Source organism: Ranitomeya imitator, chromosome 1, assembly GCF_032444005.1.
Source record: "Ranitomeya imitator isolate aRanImi1 chromosome 1, aRanImi1.pri, whole genome shotgun sequence".
Lineage (NCBI taxonomy): Eukaryota > Metazoa > Chordata > Amphibia > Anura > Dendrobatidae > Ranitomeya > Ranitomeya imitator.
The window spans coordinates 639163201-639185814 of NC_091282.1; the positions used below are offsets into that span (position 1 = coordinate 639163201).

The 22614-nt window shown below is 42.6% G+C and overlaps 1 protein-coding gene across 2 annotated transcripts in view; it reads right to left on the reverse strand.

Moving 5' to 3' along the window:
* Nucleotides 1-9255: 9255 nt before the first annotated feature.
* The window catches only part of LOC138638298 (SLAM family member 9-like), a 107397-nt gene continuing 94038 nt past the window's right edge, over nucleotides 9256-22614 (reverse strand). For both annotated transcript variants that reach the window (XM_069727514.1, XM_069727505.1), the window contains 2 exons: nucleotides 21915-21978; nucleotides 9256-9368 (listed from right to left, as the gene is read on the reverse strand). In XM_069727514.1, the coding sequence (XP_069583615.1) occupies nucleotides 21916-21978 (63 nt within the window). In that variant the 3' untranslated portion in view covers nucleotides 9256-9368; nucleotide 21915. The remainder of the gene's footprint in view (nucleotides 9369-21914; nucleotides 21979-22614) is intronic.

A 22614-nucleotide genomic window follows, 5' to 3' on the forward strand; every position in this document is an offset into this window, starting at 1 on the left:
ATTATACTGTGTATAGGGGAGCATTGGGCTCATACTATCTATAGGGGAGCAGTGGGATCATACTGTGTAAAGGGGAGCAGTGGGAACATCATACGGTGTATTGGGGAGTTATAGAATCATCATACTCTATATAGGTGAGCTGTGGGGGCCTTAGACTGTGTATAGGGAAGCTTTGAGCTCACCATACTGTGTATAATGGAGCAGTACATGGGGGAACTTAGGGGACATTATTAAATGTTAAGTGGGCACTTAAGCATCATTGTTATAGGGGCACTCAGAGTATTGTGACTATCAAAGTTGCATATCATCACAATATGGCGGTAAAGTCAATGTTCGTTTTTGTATATAGATTTATTTTCAATAACAGTGCGGTCATATTCTGAGGTTCCACTATATTCACAATTAGAGTGCGCAACCGTAGCTGTAATCAGGGTTAGCTGGTTTCGCCCCCCCCTAAGTTGAAACCCTAGCTACGCCTCTGCCCCTCTGGAACCATCACAAAGAGCAGATTTTCTCCTGATGGACCTGGCTCATTTCTTTATAACATATTTGGCCAATTGATTTGTTAATGGATCGACGTAAATTTTCATTTGTTGCAGATCTTCATGATCAAATTATCATTGGCATTGTCTAAACCAGACAACAAGACAAGCATTGTTTAAACCAGACAACAATACCAGAGAAGCCCTTTAATAAACTCTGCTGTATGATCAAGTGACTGACACACATACGACTTGTTGCCTAATATATTTTGTTTTTCAAATTGGAGAAGTCAGTAATGTTGCGCAAAACTGTAAAAATAATTACAGTTCTTCTTAAGAAACAGAGAAGACGTTTTTTCTTCAACAGATATCTAGCCATATATATATACAGCATATGTCTGGTATTTATCCCAATTATGCAATGCACCAAATACTGAAAGGGTCAGAAATGTAATAAAAACACTCCCGATACCAATGGCTTACCATCTGATGAGTCTCATTATATGCTCTCAGAGGTAACGGCACAGCGATTGTAAACTTGCCAACTTTCCAAGGATGTCCGTTAGGCGTTAGTCTCCCAGAAAATAGAGGAACAAGCAAATGTCTTAGGTACCACAAATCTTCCAAAACTCCCAAGAATGCAGGACTTCCAAAAGTTTTGGATGATCATAATTCCACAGCAATAATGTTCTTACAGACATTGAGCAGGAAGAGTGGGGCACAAAATGAGGTGTAGAAGGGGCTTGACTGGGTGTGACCTGTAAAGAGCCTCCAAAATGACAATAATTCAAAATAAAAGACATTTTTTGCTTCTTATCAAGAAGTCTCTCTCTCTAAAGCCCACCACCCCCACTCTGTCAGATGGCCAAAAATCAGAGTTGTCATGTAGGAGTTACTTGAACTCCTTAGATCTTTTCTGCTTTATCTTAGTATGGCTCAATCTGAAGCCCCCAGAATACCAAAATTCAAAGTTGGAAAGTATTATCTAATATAATTCTTCAAGAGACCTTCCCACTTCTTCCCCAGAATCCTTGCTTTGAAGCCCCCCCCCCCCCAGAAGACCAGAACTGAAAGTTGACAAGTATGAGCTAATAAAAACACAAAAATTTAGATTGATTTTTGTTGGTATACATGCAGCATATAAACGCGTGCTCACATTGGCCATAAAACATACAAAACCTACAAGAGACAAAATGAGCAAAAACCCTGCTTGTAACTAAATAAGTAAAAAGCAAGCCAGGGTGTGGCCTCCCTCTCCTGAGCTTGAAATTACATTTAAAGGCTTCCTCAGACTGGTGTCCACTGGTTGGGACCCAGTCCTTTTGTCTGCCCGTTTTCACACACTGAGGTCAACTTTGACACATGGTAAGGTGTTTAATATTAGACAGTGTAGGACCGTCTGAATCAGAGTCAACTTGTCGACGGTGGGATGGCTTTTATGCTATTTTTGATCAAAAACAGTATTACTAAGAAATCTGTGTTATTTAAATTCACTTTTGCTTTTTGCTTATTTAGTTGCAGCAGAGTTTTTGCTCATTTTGTCTCTTGTTGGTTTTGTAAGTATGAGCTAATGTAACTTCTGAGGGGGCATTTTCTCCTTCCTAAGTGTCATCTATAGAGTGCAACCCCATACATGTCCCCTTAGTCTGAACAAAAACAGAAGTTAAAGCTATAATCAGTTATTATGAAGGCCAAGATAACCCACCTTGGTCACACAATTATCTATTTCCATAAAGTTATACGTAAAAACAATTTGTTGTCTTCTGCCTCTCAATATTGGATTACAGACATTCTCCCGTTTTGTGTCTTCAGCTTTTATGCAGTCGTATGTATGTCCATGATATCAAAATAAAATGCTCCCTTGTTTCTTCTAATCGTACAGATAGTATAACTATAATAGAATCGTATAACTGCAGGATCAGACTACATATTATGTAGTCTGTTACTATGGAAACACACAGAACAGCATAAGATCTATAGGTACAAGACATTTAAATTTAAATTAATTGCAGTTGCCTCATTTTTCATTTTATACTTTTTACAAAAAAATGCAAATGTATACATGCCCACCAAAATGTCTCTTGAAATGGAGACACTGAAGAAAAGTGGAGTTTTCCATCTGTATTCATTTCTGACTAATTGACCCTAGCCAGTGGTCTATAAATTTCCACTGGTTTTATGGTTTTGACATAGAAATACCGCACTGTCACAAATAGTGTGTCATGTATTTCCCCTCATTTTACATCAGCCTCCACATTTCCTGTAAGAAAGCCGCAGAGGAGAGAAGTGAGACTGTCTATTGCAGATGTTTGATCAGTGCTGTCCAGCACATATGGCTTTTACTATCACATTTAGTTCCCATTTTGTTCTATACTCTTGTCTTCAGATGTTTGTCCTAATCTTTCGAAATTTGAAATTGTCAAATTTTTACCAAATTGTGCTGAAAAACATGTATGACACTATTCTCTTTTCCGCTTTACTACCTCTATCATTTATTCAATGTTTTATGGCTTTGCCTCCCTATATTTACGGCTAAGCTTTGAGGTGTGACATCCGATTCTCGCTATCCAGATTCACCAGAATAAGGCAGCTACATTCCTTGGCTAAGCTTTGATACAGGCTGTCATACTCCCTTGATTACCTGGGCTATAAACCTTTTGATGTGATAGTTGAAAGGCATTATGGAAAACCCCATCCAAGCTCATATGATCCTTCCCTGGCTGATATAATCTTTTATAATGTGTAACATGTTGGCAACCATTTTAGGTGATTAGCTTCAAATTCTTCAAAATCGCCGGGTTCAGCTAATTCCTAAAAATTCAGCAATCGATAAAATAAATTTTGATTCTATAAATTATATGTATCCCAAAAGTAATATCTCTCGTTTCCCCCATAAAACATACTTTTATTTATAAATATGTACTAAAGCATAAAAAACAACTCAAATTTTTGTTAAAACATACTTTTTATATAGATTAAAGTAAACTTGACTGATGGCTCACAAATTGTTCATTAGAAAACTTTTATTCAGTATAAAAGCATTGAAAAATAATTTGGCATCGTTGTAACTTTTCTGATTAGCAGAATTTTTAATTAAACACAGTCTATGGCACAAAAACAGCAAAAAAAACTGTAGCAGAAAAAAAACGCTAAAAAAAAAAATCAGGTATTCAATAAATTATATATACCTATAAAAAGTACAAAAGTAAAAAAAAGTATAAAAAAGTTAATGTGGCATTTTTAAAATAATAAAAATAACATTAGCTACTTGTAACCAGATAGGAAGAAATATTGAAAGTATTACCATCACGTAAAAGCAGTCTAGGGGATTATTCACACTTATATGGGAAATATAAGGATGAAATATGGATGTATAATTGAGTTTTTTTCTCCAAATTTTATTTTTGCATTGCATGTATAATAGTCCATAAAATACACTGAGTTGCCACTGTATCATTAATATTTGTTCAGTTTTCATTTGGTACAAAATTACCTATTTTTTTACAGCTTTATATACATTTTTTTAGAAACACAAATGATTAAAACTGAAACAAATGCAAAAATGTGAATAATGACAAATGAGACAAATTTAATATGTTTTATATAACCTTACATATACAAAAAAAACGTTATACATTGCAGTTCTAACACTGACCACCAGATGATACAGAGCAGCCTAATACTTCCTGTATCTTGGCAGCTCACTTTTGGCTTTACTGCAAAGACTGGGTCAGAATGAGCACAGTTATCTTAATAAGATTAGAGAATGAGAAAGTGAACAACACACACCCAAGCTCCTTGGACAATGCACACTGAGATAATACTGATCAATTGTATGGAAGTGTGATGAAAACTTTAGGCCAACACCATGTGGTTGCTCCCTACCTGGTGTTTCACTTTCACTGATATCCTCTGAATGCAGATACCGGTGAACACAGTGATGGAAGAGAGAGTTGTCCTAAAGGGCATGTGTGGGGACACAATACTACGCCATAAAGGGCATGTGTGGGGACATAATATTGTGCCCTAAAGGGCATGTGTGGAGACATAATACTATGCCCTAAAGGGCATGTGTGGGGACATAATACTGTGCCCTAAAGGGCATGTGTGGGGACACAATACTGCGCCCTAAAGGGCATGTGTGGGGACATAATACTACGCCATAAAGGGCATGTGTGTGGGACATAATACTGTGCCCTAAAGGGCATGTGTTGGGACATAATACTACGCCCTAAAGGGCATGTGTGAGGACATAATGCTGTGCCCTAAAGGGCATGTGTGGGGACACAATACTACATCCTAAAGGGCATGTGTGGGGAAATAATACTGCGCCCTAAAGGGAATGTGTGGGAAAATAATACTGCGCCCTAAAGGGCATGTGTGAGGACATAATACTGCGTCCTAAAGGGCATGTGTGGGGAAATAATACTGCGCCCTAAAGGGCATGTGTGGGGACATAATACTGCACCCTAAAGGGCATGTCTGGGGACAGAATACTGCGTCCTAAAGGGCGTGTGTGGGGACATAATACTGTGCCCTAAAGGGCATGTGTGGGGACACAATACTGCATCCTAATGGGCATGTGTGGGGAAATAATACTGCGCCCTAAAGGGCATGTGTGGGGACATAATACTACGCCCTAAAGGGCATGTGTGAGGACATAATGCTGTGCCCTAAAGGGCATGTGTGGGGACACAATACTGCATCCTAAAGGGCATGTGTGGGGAAATAATACTGCGCCCTAAAGGGAATGTGTGGGAAAATAATACTGCGCCCTAAAGGGCATGTGTGAGGACATAATACTGCGTCCTAAAGGGCATGTGTGGGGAAATAATGCTGCACCCTAAAGGGCATGTGTGGGGACATAATACTGCACCCTAAAGGGCATGTCTGGGGACAGAATACTGCGTCCTAAAGGGCGTGTGTGGGGACATAATACTGTGCCCTAAAGGGCATGTGTGGGGACACAATACTGCATCCTAATGGGCATGTGTGGGGAAATAATACTGCGCCCTAAAGGGCATGTGTAGGGACATAATACTACGCTCTAAAGGGCATGTGTGGGGACATAATACTGCCCCCTAAAGGGCATGTCTGGGGACATAATAGTGCGCCCTAAAGGGCATGTGTGGGGACATAATACTGTGCCCTAAAGGGCATGTGTAGGGATAGAATACTGTGCCTTAAAGGGCATGTGTGTGGACATAATACTGTGGGCTAAAGGGCATGTGTAGGGATAGAATACTGTGCCTTAAAGGGCATGTGTGTGAACATAATACTGCGCTCTAAGGGACATAGGTGGGGACATAACACAGTATTTTAAGAGGAAGGGGTGGGGACATAATACAGTGCCCTAAAGGGCATGTGTGGGACATAACTGTGCCCTAAAGGGATGTGTGGGGACCTAACTGTACCCTAAAGGGATGTGTGGGGACATAACGGTGCCCTAAAGGGATGTGTGGGAACATAACTGTGCCCTAAAGGCATGTGTGGGAACATAATACTGCACCCTAAGGGGCATGTGTGGGGACATAATACTGCGCCCTAAAGGGCATGTGTGGGGATATAATACTGTGCCCTAAAGGGCATGTGTGGGGATAGAATACTGTGCCTTAAAGGGCATGTGTGTGGACATAATACTGTGGGCTAACTGGCATGTGTAGGGACATAATACTGCACCCTAAGGAACATATACGGATACATAACACAGCGTTTTAAGTTGAATGGGTGGGGACATAATAAAGTGCCCTAAAGGGCATGTGTGGGGACATAACTGTGCCCTAAAGGGATGTGTTGGGACCTAACTGTGCCCTAAAGGGAAGTGTGGGAACATAACTGTGCCCTAAAGGCATGTGTGGGGACATAATACTGCACCCTAAGGGGCATGTGTGGGGACATAATACTGAAGTGGTTGGAACAGAATCCTGTAAATCTTTTTGATCATCTCTACAAATAATGACATCTTCAGCTGAGCTGGAACCACAGAAACGCCGTAGCTACATACAAATAGTAAAACCTTGTACTGACAACTGGTCCGTGCTACCAAGTACTTGGACTGTAGAATGCCTGTTTTACAATGCCTCTGTACAGTATGAGATGAGTAGACTACAGTAATTCTATTACAAGAAATAGGACAATTCGGTGGTATTCTCAACCTCATATCTTAGCCGTTCTCAGTTCTCACTGTGGTTTCCAGGGAGTATGCTGTAAAAAATTGCCTGATAATGGTGAAACTAGCAAAAAGCTGAAGAGTTCATCAAACTTATGTAGAGAGGGAGGATACATCCTACAGTCCTGTACAAAGTGTATTTGACTGTAGAGCTGCCAAACTTAGTTCAATGAAGGGTTAAGGCCAAGTACACAAGACCATATGAATACTAGTCATGTCTGAAAATCAACGACATAACTACAGCGGTATGCAGCTCAGTGCACTTAGCACGTGCGCTCTTCTGTAATACGGATATGTCCCATTCAGAACAGCTGAAACTAGCGCTCTCTAATTCGGAAAATGGACCAGTTGGTCTTTGTGGAACATCACTAACAGGAACTAGTCCATTCACCCATATTGGTTAGAGAGTTGTCCATTGTCCAATCTGGCCTTAAACATGATGAACATGCCAAAACTTTTATTACCAAGATTGAGCACTGAGAAAGGAGATGCCCTTTTCGAGAGGTAGATTTTAGATCACACATAAAGCATTGGGACCAATTTAAATAAACCAAAGTATTGTTTTTTTGAGTGTAGAAAGAATGTGAAGCAAACACATCCAAAAAATAGCAAAACTTCATGTTTCAGATTGATTTATGTTTCCCAGAAACACATGGCAACTGTTCAAAGATCAGGAGGCAAAAAAAGAGCCCAACAAATTTTGACCAAAGAATATTTTTGATCTTCTTGAGTTGTGTAGATCTTTGCAATCTGAGTGACCAGACCTTTCTTTTTTTCTATTGTCCGGCATGGATTGATGATTTCACACTTTGGAGTTTCGGTAAGCTAAGGCCTGTGTACTTGTTGGACGTGGACTGGAAGATCAGAAGTTTGAAAAATTGGGTTTGGGAAATTTTGGAACATCATGAGGTTTTATTTCCACTCTTCATGTCCTTATTACTCATGAAAATTGCAGTATATCAAACTGTTCCTGTCTATGAATCAGGCTCCCCAGCTTGCTAACACAAGTCATATTTCAAGGATATATATACAGTGGGGCAAAAAAGTATTTAGTCAGTCAGCAATAGTGCAAGTTCCACCACTTAAAAAGATGAGAGGCGTCTGTAATTTACATCATAGGTAGACCTCAACTATGGGAGACAAACTGAGAAAAAAAAAATCCAGAAAATCACATTGTCTGTTTTTTTATCATTTTTTTTGCATATTATGGTGGAAAATAAGTATTTGGTCAGAAACAAACAATCAAGATTTCTGGCTCTCACAGACCTGTAACTTCTTCTTTAAGAGTCTCCTCTTTCCTCCACTCATTACCTGTAGTAATGGCACCTGTTTAAACTTGTTATCAGTATAAAAAGACACCTGTGCACACCCTCAAACAGTCTGACTCCAAACTCCACTATGGTGAAGACCAAAGAGCTGTCAAAGGACACCAGAAACAAAATTGTAGCCCTGCACCAGGCTGGGAAGACTGAATCTGCAATAGCCAACCAGCTTGGAGTGAAGAAATCAACAGTGGGAGCAATAATTAGAAAATGGAAGACATACAAGACCACTGATAATCTCCCTCGATCTGGGGCTCCACGCAAAATCCCATCCGTGGGGTCAGAATGATCACAAGAACGGTGAGCAAAAATGCCAGAACCACGCGGGGGGACCTAGTGAATGAACTGCAGAGAGCTGGGACCAATGTAACAAGGCCTACCATAAGTAACACACTATGCCACCATGGACTCAGATCCTGCAGTGGCAGACGTGTCCCACTGCTTAAGCCAGTACATGTCCGGGCCTGTCTGAAGTTTGCTAGAGAGCATTTGGATGATCCAGAGGAGTTTTGGGAGAATGTCCTATGGTCTGATGAAACCAAACTGGAACTGTTTGGTAGAAACACAACTTGTTGTGTTTGAAGGAAAAAGAATACTGAGTTGCATCCATCAAACACCATACCTACTGTAAAGCATGGTGGTGGAAACATCATGCTTTGGGGCTGTTTCTCTGCAAAGGGGCCAGGACGACTGATCCGGGTACATTAAAGAATGAATGGGGCCATGTATCGTGAGATTTTGAGTGCAAACCTCCTTCCATCAGCAAGGGCATTGAAGATGAAACGTGGCTGGGTCTTTCAACATGACAATGATCCAAAGCACACCGCCAGGGCAACGAAGGAGTGGCTTCGTAAGAAGCATTTCAAGGTCCTGGAGTGGCCTAGCCAGTCTCCAGATCTCAACCCTATAGAAAACCTTTGGAGGGAGTTGAAAGTCCGTGTTGCCAAGCGAAAAGCCAAAAACATCACTGCTCTGGAGATCTGCATGGAGGAATGGGCCAACATACCAACAACAGTGTGTGGCAACCTTGTGAAGACTTACAGAAAACGTTTGACCTCTGTCATTGCCAACAAAGGATATATTACAAAGTATTGAGATGAAATTTTGTTTCTGACCAAATACTTATTTTCCACCATAATATGCAAATAAAATGTTAAAAAAACAGACAATGTGATTTTCTGGATTTTTTTTTCTCAGTTTGTCTCCCATAGTTGAGGTCTACCTATGATGTAAATTACAGACGCCTCTCATCTTTTTAAGTGGTGGAACTTGCACTATTGCTGACTGACTAAATACTTTTTTGCCCCACTGTATATATATATTTACTGTACTTAGCACAAGTCTATTAAATACCCAAAGGTAAAGCTATGAAGTTGTTCGATGTTCTCGTCAAGCCTGTGTAAAAAAAACAGTAAATTGGTGAAGTTTATAAATAGAAGCATCATCATTGAAATAAATTTTAAGGCAAAAGGTCAACCTCTAGTGGTGAGCATGATGTCCCAGCTACTGGTCTATCAGGCAATACATCTAACATAGCTGTGGATTCCCCCAGAACATACAGAATAAGGACTCAACACCTTCTTATGGCTCCCCACAAGCTGTACAGAGTTTTAATACAGACGTCTATGAGGTCCTTTTGTATATCCGTATGCCATATGGAAAGTATGACATGCTCCATTGGATGCCATATGATAGAATTCTTACCTTGAAAGTACCTTACAGCAAAACCCTAAAAGGGTTATCCTGATTTTATTTTTTATAACGAACCTGACAAATAACAGGCAGGTAATTGCTAACTACTTGCCTGTTCTACCCGATGCCTACTCAGAGCAGTTATAGACCGCTCTTGCTGGTGATTCTGATGCTTCCATTCAACAGAACAGCTCTTCTTCTTCTGGGCTGCTCTGTGGATAGAGCATGACTGCCGACATCATGCTGATTGACAACTGGCTCCCCGCGGTTAGGCAGCAGGGAGACAGTAGTAAATCAGGATGACATTGGCCGTGATTCCCAGTCAGCAGAGCAGAGTGGAATAGAAGAGAAGCTGCTTTTTCAACGTCAGTACAAGCTGCAGAATCACCAGCTGAAGGAGTCTGTGATAACTCTGAGCTGGCAGATATTGGCAACGGGCAGAGCAAACAGGAAGTTAGCAACTGCCTGCCTCTAAGTTTCTAGGCCCATTGTAAAAGATAAGTCACTGATAACTGCTTCAAGGATCCCATACAAATTAGGTTAACATTTTCCATTCCCATCAACATCAGCAGAATTGCTAATAGTCTAATATGTACAGGAGCTTCCTGATGCTCCCTGGACACCATGTCAGGTCAAAAAAGGATCTGACCTGTTCGATTTTTGATGGATAAAGCCATGGAGTTAGGAAAGATGGTTATGGACCAAAGGATCGATCAGTGTAATGTCTGTGAGCCCATAATCTATGTGACCTAGGGAAGCCATGTATTCCATTTAGGCTCTATGAATGTCTTTTCTATATATGAAACCTTAGGCTCAATTCAAAACTTTTTTTTTTTTTTTGTTTTTGTGAAAATGCCCTAACACATTGACTTTCTTAAGATTTTAGAACATTCTTGTGGTCTCGAGCGTATCTTGCACTCACCATATTTTTCTCAACCTAATATCTATTTTAGTAACGTAACGCTGATGTGTTTCCTGTTGCTTGTCATCACCACAAGACTTTCATCATTTACAGACTTAAAAACATTTGCTAAAGAAAAATGTTATACTATTAAAAGATCAAAATTGTAGAGGATACCGGTTGATGGCTAACTGGAAGGATGGTGGCAAAATTTTAGGTTTTCATCGACATGGTTTAATGAAAAATCTATAGTAATTATATACAATATATAGAAAAGTTATGTAAACTAGAATCCTCACTATGACTAGGAGAGAACCGCTGTAGCAGTTCAGAAATGACAAGCGTGGACGTTTTATTGTCTTCAATATTGATTCAGATATTAGATAGTTGTGATGCCCCCAAATTATTTGAGAGGAACATTCCTTAAAATAAAAATCTGATGATGCCTAAAGGGAATTTCAACTAAAGCAATAGGATCTGACTATGTATATTTGTGTTGTCTTGTACTACACGTTGACGACTGATTATCCTTATTTGAATGCTTGGGACTAGATAGGAAAAGTCCCCAAAATAAAACGTTGTCCCAGTTTTGGAAGGAATGTACAAAATTCCTGCCCATTTTGCAGTTTAATTACAGGATTGTATTGGGACTGATGCCAAGTGTAAAAATGTGCTTCTCATAAGTCGTCTGGACAGGGGACAGGGGTGTAGGTAAAATGGATCTATCACTGGATTTAACATTACATGCTAAATGTGGTATTACATAGATCTCAGATCTGTAGAGACTGGTGTACTTACATTAAAATTCAATTTCAGAATGTCTGTATAATGTTTTTTGAACATTTAAGCAAAGTCTTTGTCCAGCTTGTATTAATTATAAGCTCTCAATATTCCTCCTCTCTCCTCATGCTGAAATCTCCAACCAAATAGCCTGATTGAGGGCTCCTCAGTGCGCCTCCTCCCTGCTGCTGCTTTATTTAAACACATGTATCTAGATTGACAACTCCGTCTTAATTGTTCCTCCTCCCTGCTGCTGAATGTAAACTGGATTCATCAATGTAAAGTAGAATCCTAAGCCCACCTCACCTGATTGACAAGCTCCTCAGTGTCCCTCCACTCTTTTGCTGCTGATAATCTCAACTCACATAGCAAGATTGAAAGTTCCGTAGTGTCTGACAGCTATGTAGTGACCTTCCTCTCCTGCCGCTGCTCAATCTATACGCGCTAACCTGATTGATAGCTTCTCATTGTCCTTCCTCTCCTGCCGCTGCTCAATCTATGCGCAATAACCTGATTGATAGCTCCTCATTGTCCTTCCTCTCCTGCCGCTGCTCAATCTATACGCACTAACCTGATTGATAGCTTCTCATTGTCCTTCCTCTCCTGCCACTGCTCAATCTATGCGCAATAACCTGATTGATAGCTCCTCATTGTCCTTCCTCTCCTGCCGCTGCTCAATCTATACACACTAACCTGATTGATAACTTCTCATTGTCCTTCCTCTCCTGCCACTGCTCAATCTATGTGCAATAACCTGATTGATAGCTCTTCATTGTCCTTCCTCTCCTGCCGCTGCTCAATCTATGCGCAATAACCTGATTGATAGCTCCTCATTGTCCTTCCTCTCCTGCCGCTGCTCAATCTATACGCACTAACCTGATTGATAGCTCCTCATTGTCCTTCCTCTCTTGCCGCTGATCAATCTATGCGCACTAACCTGATTGATAGCTCCTCATTGTCCTTCCTCTCTTGCCGCTGCTCAATCTATACGCACTAACCTGATTGATAGCTCCTCTGTTGTGATAGGCAATTCAGTATCACAATGGACATAGCGGTCAGAGCACATACAGTGATCTGACAATAACCCAAAATAATAGAACGAGCTCTGAGACGTGGGAACTCTGCAGACCGCAATCCCTAATCCTCTCCAAACAACACTAGAGGCAGCCGTGGATTGCGCCTAACTCTGCCTATGCAACTCGGCACAGCCTGAGAAACTAACTAGCCTGAAGATAGAAAATTAGCCTACCTTGCCTCAGAGAAATACCCCAAAGGCAGCCCCCCACATATAATGACTGTGAGTTAAGATGAAAAGACAAACGTAGGGATGAAATAGATTCAGCAAAGTGAGGCCCGACTTTCTTAACAGAGCGAGGATAGGAAAGATAACTTTGCGGTCTACACAAAGCCCTAAAGAAAACCACGCAAAGGGGGCAAAAGACCCTCCGTACCGAACTAACGGCACGGAGGTACACCCTTTGCGTCCCAGAGCTTCCTGCAAAACAATTAGACAAGCTGGACAGAAAAAATAGCAAACAAATAGCAAAGAAGAACTTAGCTATGCAGAGCAGCAGGCCACAGGAATGATCCAGGGAAAAACAAGTCCAACACTGGAACATTGACAGGAAGCATGGATCAAAGCATTAGGTGGAGTTAAGTAGAGAAGCACCTAACGACCTCACCAGATCACCTGAGGGAGGAAACTCAGAAGCCGCAGTACCACTTTCCTCCACAAACGGAAGCTCCCAGAGAGAATCAGCCGAAGTACCACTTGTGACCACAGGAGGGAGCTCTGCCACAGAATTCACAACAGTACCCCCCCCCTTGAGGAAGGGTCACCGAACCCTCACCAGAGCCCCCAGGCCGACCAGGATGAGCCACATGAAAGGCACGAACAAGATCGGGAGCATGGACATCAGAGGCAAAAACCCAGAAATTATCTTCCTGAGCATAACCCTTCCATTTAACCAGATACTGGAGTCTCCGTCTTGAAACACGAGAATCCAAAATCTTCTCCACAATATACTCCAATTCCCCCTCCACCAAAACAGGGGCAGGAGGGTCAACAGATGGAACCATAGGTGCCACGTATCTCCGCAACAATGACCTATGGAATACGTTATGTATGGAAAAAGAATCTGGGAGGGTCAGACGAAAAGACACAGGATTAAGAACCTCAGAAATCCTATACGGACCAATGAAACGAGGTTTAAACTTAGGAGAGGAAACCTTCATAGGAATATGACGAGAAGATAACCAAACCAGATCCCCAACACGAAGTCGGGGACCCACACGGCGTCTGCGATTAGCGAAACGTTGAGCCTTCTCCTGGGACAAGGTCAAATTGTCCACTACATGAGTCCAAATCTGCTGCAACCTGTCCACCACAGTATCCACACCAGGACAGTCCGAAGACTCAACCTGTCCTGAAGAGAAACGAGGATGGAACCCAGAATTGCAGAAAAATGGCGAAACCAAGGTAGCCGAGCTGGCCCGATTATTAAGGGCGAACTCAGCCAAAGGCAAAAAGGACACCCAGTCATCCTGATCGGCAGAAGCAAAGCATCTCAGATAGGTTTCCAAGGTCTGATTGGTTCGTTCGGTCTGGCCATTAGTCTGAGGATGGAAAGCCGAGGAAAAAGACAAGTCAATGCCCATCCTACCACAAAAGGCTCGCCAAAACCTCGAAACAAACTGGGAACCTCTGTCAGAAACGATATTCTCTGGAATGCCATGCAAACGAACCACATGCTGGAAGAACAATGGCACCAAATCAGAGGAGGAAGGCAATTTAGACAAGAGTACCAGATGGACCATCTTAGAAAAGCGATCACAGACCACCCAAATGACTGACATCTTTTGAGAAACGGGAAGATCTGAAATAAAATCCATAGAGATATGTGTCCAAGGCCTCTTCGGGACCGGCAAGGGCAAAAGCAACCCACTGGCACGAGAACAGCAGGGCTTAGCCCGAGCACAAATCCCACAGGACTGCACAAAAGTACGCACATCCCGCGACAGAGATGGCCACCAAAAGGATCTAGCCACTAACTCTCTGGTACCAAAGATTCCAGGATGATCAGCCAACACCGAACAATGAACCTCAGAGATAACTTTATTCGTCCACCTATCAGGGACAAACAGTTTCTCCGCTGGACAACGATCAGGTTTATTAGCCTGAAATTTTTGCAGCACCCGCCGCAAATCAGGGGAGATGGCAGACACAATTACTCCTTCCTTGAGGATACCCGCCGGCTCAGATAAACCCGGAGAGTCGGGCACAAAACTCCTAGACAGAGCATCTGCCTTCACATTTTTAGAGCCCGGAAGGTACGAAATCACAAAGTCAAAACGGGCAAAAAACAGCGACCAACGAGCCTGTCTAGGATTCAAACGCTTAGCAGACTCGAGATAAGTCAAGTTCTTATGATCAGTCAATACCACCACGCGATGCTTAGCTCCTTCAAGCCAATGACGCCACTCCTCGAATGCCCACTTCATGGCCAGCAACTCTCGGTTGCCCACATCATAATTTCGCTCAGCAGGCGAAAAGTTCCTGGAAAAAAAAGCGCATGGTTTCATCACTGAGCAATCAGAACCTCTCTGCGACAAAACAGCCCCTGCTCCAATCTCAGAAGCATCAACCTCGACCTGGAACGGAAGAGAAACATCTGGTTGACACAACACAGGGGCAGAAGAAAAACGACGCTTCAACTCTTGAAAAGCTTCCACAGCAGCAGAAGACCAATTGACCAAATCAGCACCCTTCTTGGTCAAATCGGTCAATGGTTTGGCAATACTAGAAAAATTGCAGATGAAGCGACGATAAAAATTAGCAAAGCCCAGGAACTTTTGCAGACTTTTCAGAGATGTCGGCTGAGTCCAATCATGGATGGCTTGGACCTTAACAGGATCCATCTCGATAGTAGAAGGGGAAAAGATGAACCCCAAAAATGAAACCTTCTGCACACCAAAGAGACACTTTGATCCCTTCACAAACAAAGAATTAGCACGCAGGACCTGAAAAACCGTTCTGACCTGCTTCACATGAGACTCCCAATCATCCGAGAAGATCAAAATGTCATCCAAGTACACAATCAGGAATTTATCCAGGTACTCTCGGAAGATGTCATGCATAAAGGACTGAAACACTGATGGAGCATTGGCAAGTCCGAATGGCATCACTAGATACTCAAAATGACCCTCGGGCGTATTAAATGCTGTTTTCCATTCATCGCCTCGCCTGATTCGCACCAGATTATACGCACCACGAAGATCTATCTTGGTGAACCAACTAGCCCCCCTAATCCGAGCAAACAAATCAGATAACAATGGCAAGGGGTACTGAAATTTAACAGTGATCTTATTAAGAAGGCGGTAATCTATACAAGGTCTCAGCGAACCATCCTTCTTGGCTACAAAAAAGAACCCTGCTCCTAATGGCGACGATGAGGGGCGAATATGCCCCTTCTCCAGGGATTCCTTCACATAACTGCGCATAGCGGTGTGCTCAGGCACGGATAAATTAAACAGTCGACCTTTTGGGAATTTACTACCAGGAATCAAATTGATAGCACAATCACAATCCCTATGCGGAGGTAGGGCATCGGACTTGGGCTCATCAAATACATCCCGGTAATCAGACAAGAACTCTGGAACCTCAGAAGGGGTGGATGACGAAATTGACAGAAATGGAACATCACCATGTACCCCCTGACAACCCCAGCTGGACACCGACATGGATTTCCAATCCAATACTGGATTATGGGCTTGTAGCCATGGCAACCCCAACACGACCACATCATGCAGATTATGCAACACCAGAAAGCGAATAACCTCCTGATGTGCAGGAGCCATGCACATGGTCAGCTGGGTCCAGTATTGAGGCTTATTCTTGGCCAAAGGCGTAGCATCAATTCCTCTCAATGGAATAGGACACTGCAAGGGCTCCAAGAAAAACACACAACGCTTAGCATATTCCAAGTCCATCAAATTCAGGGCAGCACCTGAATCCACAAACGCCATGACAGAATACAATGACAAAGAGCAGATCAAGGTAACGGACAGAAGAAATTTTGACTGTACTGTACCAATGGTGGCAGACCTAGCGAACCGCTTAGTGCGCTTAGGACAATCAGAGATAGCATGACTGGAATCACCATAGTAGAAACATAGCCCATTCAGACGTCTGTGTTCTTGCCGTTCAACTCTGGTCATAGTCCTATCGCACTGCATAGACTTAGGTTTAATCTCAGGTAATACCGCCAAATGGTGCACAGATTTACGCTCACGCAAGCGTCGACCGATCTGAATGGCCAAAGACATAGACTCATTCAAACCAGCAAGCATAGGAAATCCCACCATGACATCCTTAAGGGCTTCAGAGAGACCCTTTCTGAATATAGCTGCCAGCGCAGATTCATTCCATTGAGTGAGAACGGACCACTTTCTAAATTTCTGACAATATACCTCTATCTCATCCTGAGCCTGACAAAGAGCCAGCAAAGTTTTTTCTGCCTGATCCACTGAATTAGGCTCATCGTACAGCAATCCAAGCGTCAGGAAAAACTCATCGATATTACTTAATGCATGATCTCCTGACGCAAGAGAAAATGCCCAGTCCTGAGGGTCGCCACGCAAAAAAGAAATGACGATCCTAACCTGTTGAACTGGGTCACCAGAGGAGCGAGGTTTCAAAGCCAGAAATAGTTTACAATTATTTTTGAAACTCAGAAATTTAGTTCTATCTCCAAAAAACAAATCTGGAATAGGAATTCTCGGTTCTAACAAAGAATTCTGAACCACAAAATCTTGAATATTTTGAACTCTTGCCGTGAGCTGATCCACACATGAAGACAGACCTTTAATGTCCATTGCTACACCTGTGTCCTGAACCACCCAAATGTCTAGGGGAAAAAAAAGGCAAAACACAGTGCAAAGAAAAAAAAATGGTCTCAGAACTTCTTTTTTCCCTCTATTGAGAATCATTAGCACTTTTGGCTTCCTGTACTGTTGTGATAGGCAATTCAGTATCACAATGGACATAGCGGTCAGAGCACATACAGTGATCTGACAATAACCCAAAATAATAGAACGAGCTCTGAGACGTGGGAACTCTGCAGACCGCAATCCCTAATCCTCCTCAAACAACACTAGAGGCAGCCGTGGATTGCGCCTAACTCTGCCTATGCAACTCGGCACAGCCTGAGAAACTAACTAGCCTGAAGATAGAAAATAAGCCTACTTTGCCTCAGAGAAATACCCCAAAGGAAAAGGCAGCCCCCCACATATAATGACTGTGAGTTAAGATGAAAAGACAAACGTAGGGATGAAATAGATTCAGCAAAGTGAGGCCCGACTTTCTTAACAGAGCGAGGATAGGAAAGATAACTTTGCGGTCTACACAAAACCCTAAAGTAAACCACGCAAAGGGGGCAAAAGACCCTCCGTACCGAACTAACGGCACGGAGGTACACCCTTTGCGTCCCAGAGCTTCCAGCAAAACAATTAGACAAGCTGGACAGAAAAAAATAGCAAACAAAAAGCAAAGAAGAACTTAGCTATGCAGAGCAGCAGGCCACAGGAATGATCCAGGGAAAAACAAATCCAACACTGGAACATTGACAGGAAGCATGGATCAAAGCATTAGGTGGAGTTAAGTAGAGAAGCACCTAACGACCTCACCAGATCACCTGAGGGAGGAAACTCAGAAGCCGCAGTACCAGTTTCCTCCACAAACGGAAGCTCCCAGAGAGAATCAGCCGAAGTACCACTTGTGACCACAGGAGGGAGCTCTGCCACAGAATTCACAACACTCCTCATTGTCCTTCCTCTCTTGCCGCTGCTCAATCTATGCGCACTAACCTGATTGATAGCTCCTCATTGTCCTTCCTCTCCTGCTGCCGCTCAATCTATGCGCACTAACCTGATTGATAGCTCCTCATTGTCCTTCCTCTCCTGCCGCTGCTCAATCTATACGCACTAACCTGATTGATAGCTCCTCATTGTCCTTCCTCTCTTGCCGCTGCTCAATCTATGCGCACTAACCTGATTGATAGCTCCTCATTGTCCTTCCTCTCCTGCTGCTGCTCAATCTATACGCACTAAACTGATTGATAGCTCCTCATTGTCCTTTCTCTCTTGCCGCTGTTCAATCTATGCGCACTAACATGATTGATAGCTCCTCATTGTCCTTCCTCTCCTGCCACTGCTCAATCAATGTTCACTAACCTGATTCATAGCTCCTCGTTGTCCTTCCTCTCCTGCCACTGCTCAATCTATGCACACTAACCTGATTGATAGCTCCTCATTGTCCTTCCTCTCCTGCCACTGCTCAATCAATGTGCACTAACCTGATTCATAGCTCCTCATTGTCTTTCCTCTCCTGCCACTGCTCAATCTATGCGCACTAACCTGATTGATAGCTCCTCATTGTCCTTCCTCTCCTGCCACTGCTCAATCAATGTGCACTAACCTGATTCATAGCTCCTCATTGTCCTTCCTCTCTTGCCGCTGCTCAATCTATGCGCACTAACCTGATTGATAGCTCCTCATTGTCCTTACTCTCCTGCTGCTGCTCAATCTATACGCACTAACCTGATTGATAGCTCCTCATTGTCCTTTCTCTCTTGCCGCTGTTCAATCTATGCGCACTAACATGATTGATAGCTCCTCATTGTCCTTCCTCTCCTGCCGCTGCTCAATCAATGTGCACTAACCTGATTCATAGCTCCTCATTGTCCCTCCTCTTCTGCCGCTGCTCAATCTATGCGCACTAACCTGATTCATAGCTCCTCATTGTCCTTCCTCTTCTGCCGCTGCTCATTCTATGCGCACTAACCTGATTGATAGCTCCTCATTGTCCTTCCTCTCCTGCCACTGCTCAATCTATACGCACTAACCTGTTTGATAGCTCCTCATTGTCCTTCCTCTCCTGCCGCTGCTCAATCTCTGCGCACTAACCTGATTGATAGCTCCCCATTGTCCTTCCTGTCCTGCCGCTGCTCAATCAATGCGCACTAACCTGATTGATAGCTCCTCATTGTCCTTCCTCTCCTGCCACTGCTCAATCTATGCGCACTAACCTGATTGATAGCTCCTCATTGTCCTTAATCCCTGCTGGTAATCTCTGCCCACCTAGTCGGATTGACATGTGCCTCAATGTCAAGCCACCCTGCGGCTGATGAAATCTCCACCCATATTGCTTGATTGACAGCTGTGACACATCCCTATTCCCCTGCTGCTTTATCTGCACTTACTTTTCCTGATTGACATCTCTCCTCCATGCTGCTGAATCTCTGCCCACATAGCCTTATTGACAAGTTCCTCAATGTCCCACCCCCTATACAGTCATGGCCAAAAGTATTGACACCCCTGCAATTCAGTCAGATAATACTCAGTTTCTTCCAGAAAATGATTGCAAACACAAATTCTTTGGTATTATTATTTTCATTTAATTTGTTTTAAATGAAAAAACACAAAAGAGAATGAAGCAAAAAGCAAAACATTGATCATTTCACACAAAACTCCAAAAATGGGCCAGATAAAAGTATTGGCACCCTCAGCCTAATAATTGGTTGTACAACCTTTAGCCAAAATAACTGCGACCAACCGCTTCCGGTAACCATCAATGAGTTTCTTACAATGCTCTGCTGGAATTTTAGACCATTCTTCTTTGGCCAAGTGCTCCAGGTCCCTGATATTTGAAGGGTGCCTTCTCCAAACTGCCATTTTTAGATCTCTCCACAGGTGTTCTATGGGATTCAGGTCTAGACTCATTGCTGGCCACCTTAGAAGTCTCCAGTGCTTTCTCTCAAACCATTTTCTAGTGCTTTTTGAAGTGTGTTTTGGGTCATTGTCCTGCTGGAAGACCAATGACCTCTGAGGGAGACCCAGCTTTCTCACACTGGGCCCTACATTATGCCGCAAAATTTGTTGGTAGTCTTCAGACTTCATTATGCCATGCACACGGTTAAGCAGTCCAGTGCCAGAGGCAGCAAAGCAACCCCAAAACATCAGGGAACCTCCGCCATGTTTGACTGTAGGGACCTTGTTCTTTTCTTTGAATGCCTCTTTTTTTCTCCTGTAAACTCTATGTTGATGCCTTTGCCCAAAAAGCTCTACTTTTGTCTCATCTGACCAGAGAACATTCTTCCAAAACGTTTTAGGCTTTTTCAGGTAAGTTTTGGCAAACTCCAGCCTTTCTTTTTTATGTCTCGGGGTAAGAAGTGGGGTCTTCCTGGGTCTCCTACCATACAGTCCCTTTTCATTCAGATGCCGACGGATAGTACGGGTTGACACTGTTGTACCCTCGGACTGCAGGGCAGCTTGAACTTGTTTGGATGTTAGTCGAGGTTCTTTATCCAACATCCGCACAATCTTGCGTTGAAATCTCTTGTAAATTTTTCTTTTCCGTCCACATCTAGTGAGGTTAGCCACAGTGCCGTGGGCTTTAAACTTCTTGATGACACTGCGCACAGTAGACACAGGAACATTCAGGTCTTTGGAGATGGACTTGTAGCCTTGAGATTGCTCATGCTTCCTCACAATTTGGTTTCTCAAGTCCTCAGACAGTTCTTTGGTCTTCTTTCTTTTCTCCATGCTCAATGTGGTACACACAAGGACACAGGACAGAGGTTGAGTCAACTTTAATCCATGTCAACTGGCTGCAAGTGTGATATAGTTATTGCCAATACCTGTTAGGTGCCACAGGTAAGTTACAGGTGCTGTTAATTACACAAATTAGAGAAGCATCACATGATTTTCGAACAGTGCCAAAACTTTTGTCCACCCCCTTTTTTATGTTTGGTGTGGAATTATATCCAATTTGGTTTTAGGACAATTCTTTTTGCGATTTTTCATTTAAGACAAATTAAATGAAGATAATAATACCAAATAATTTGTGTTTGCAATCATTTTCAGGAAGAAACTGAGTATTATCTGACAGAATTGCAGGCGTGTCAATACTTTTGGCCATGACTGTAGCTAAATCTACCCACCAAGCATGACTGACAGCTCCTTAGTGTTCCTCCTCCCTGCTGAGATCTCACCATGATCAGTACAAGCTGAAGTTATCAGTCAGGCTTGTTGGGTGGAGACTGGATACGCTTGAATTCATGAGCTCTTACCCTATAGCCGGATTCATATAATGCTTCTGTTAGGCTCTGTGCACATGTTGAGTAATTTTTTGCAAGGTTTCTACATCTCTTGGCAGCAAAAACGTTGCGGAAAATTCTGTTGCGTTTTTGGTGCTTTTTTTGCATGCGTTTTTTTCCTCTGCTTTCAATTGGTCAAAATGAAGGCAAAATGCACAAAGAATTGACATACTGCAGATTTAAACACACAGCAAATCCCAAAATAAAAAAATACTGATCATGTGCACAGCACTTCAGGATTCTCATTAACTTTGCTGGCATATGGATTCCCTAGCAATTTTGGGCCAAATTGCATCAAAAACGCATTGCACACAATCTTAATGTTTGATTGTTAAAACTGATGGCATTTTTGCGTTAAGATATTTTTCTAAGTGTCCAAGACTTAAGCTTTTACATTTTATCTTTTTTGCTCACTTTATCTGTTACTATGGTTACTTGGTCCTGCAGATTGGGCACAAGTTCCATTTTGCTGATTTTCCTGAAAAAAAAAAAAAAGTAGTGATATGCAATATTACATTAGTTTTTGATTATTCTGTCATAAAACCATGTATATTTAAAGGGACACTGTCACCTGAATTTGGAGGGAACAATCTTCAGCCATGAAGGCGGGGTTTTCGGGTGTTTGATTCACCCTTTCCTTATCCGCTGGCTGCATGCTGGCTGCAATATTGGATTAAAGTTCATTCTCTGTCCTCCGTAGTACATGCCTGCACAAGGCAATCCTTGTGCAGGCGTGTACTATGGAGGACAGAGAATGAACTTCAATCCAATATTGCAGCCAGCATGCAGCCAGCGGGTAAGGAAAGGGTGAATCAAACACCCGAAAACCTCGCCTCTATGGTTGAAGATTGTTCCCTCCAAATTCAGGTGACAGTGTCCCTTTAATTATATCAACCCTTCAAAATATCTAATTGCCTTAGAAATATAATCATTGACATGTGAGGTACAGGATAATGACAATAACACAGCAGGGGTACAGGATAATGACACTGACACTTGGGGTACATGATAATGACACTGACACTTGGGGTACAGGATAATGGCACTGACACTTGGGGTACAGGATAATGGAACTGACACTTGAAGTGCATGATAATGACACTGACACTTGGGG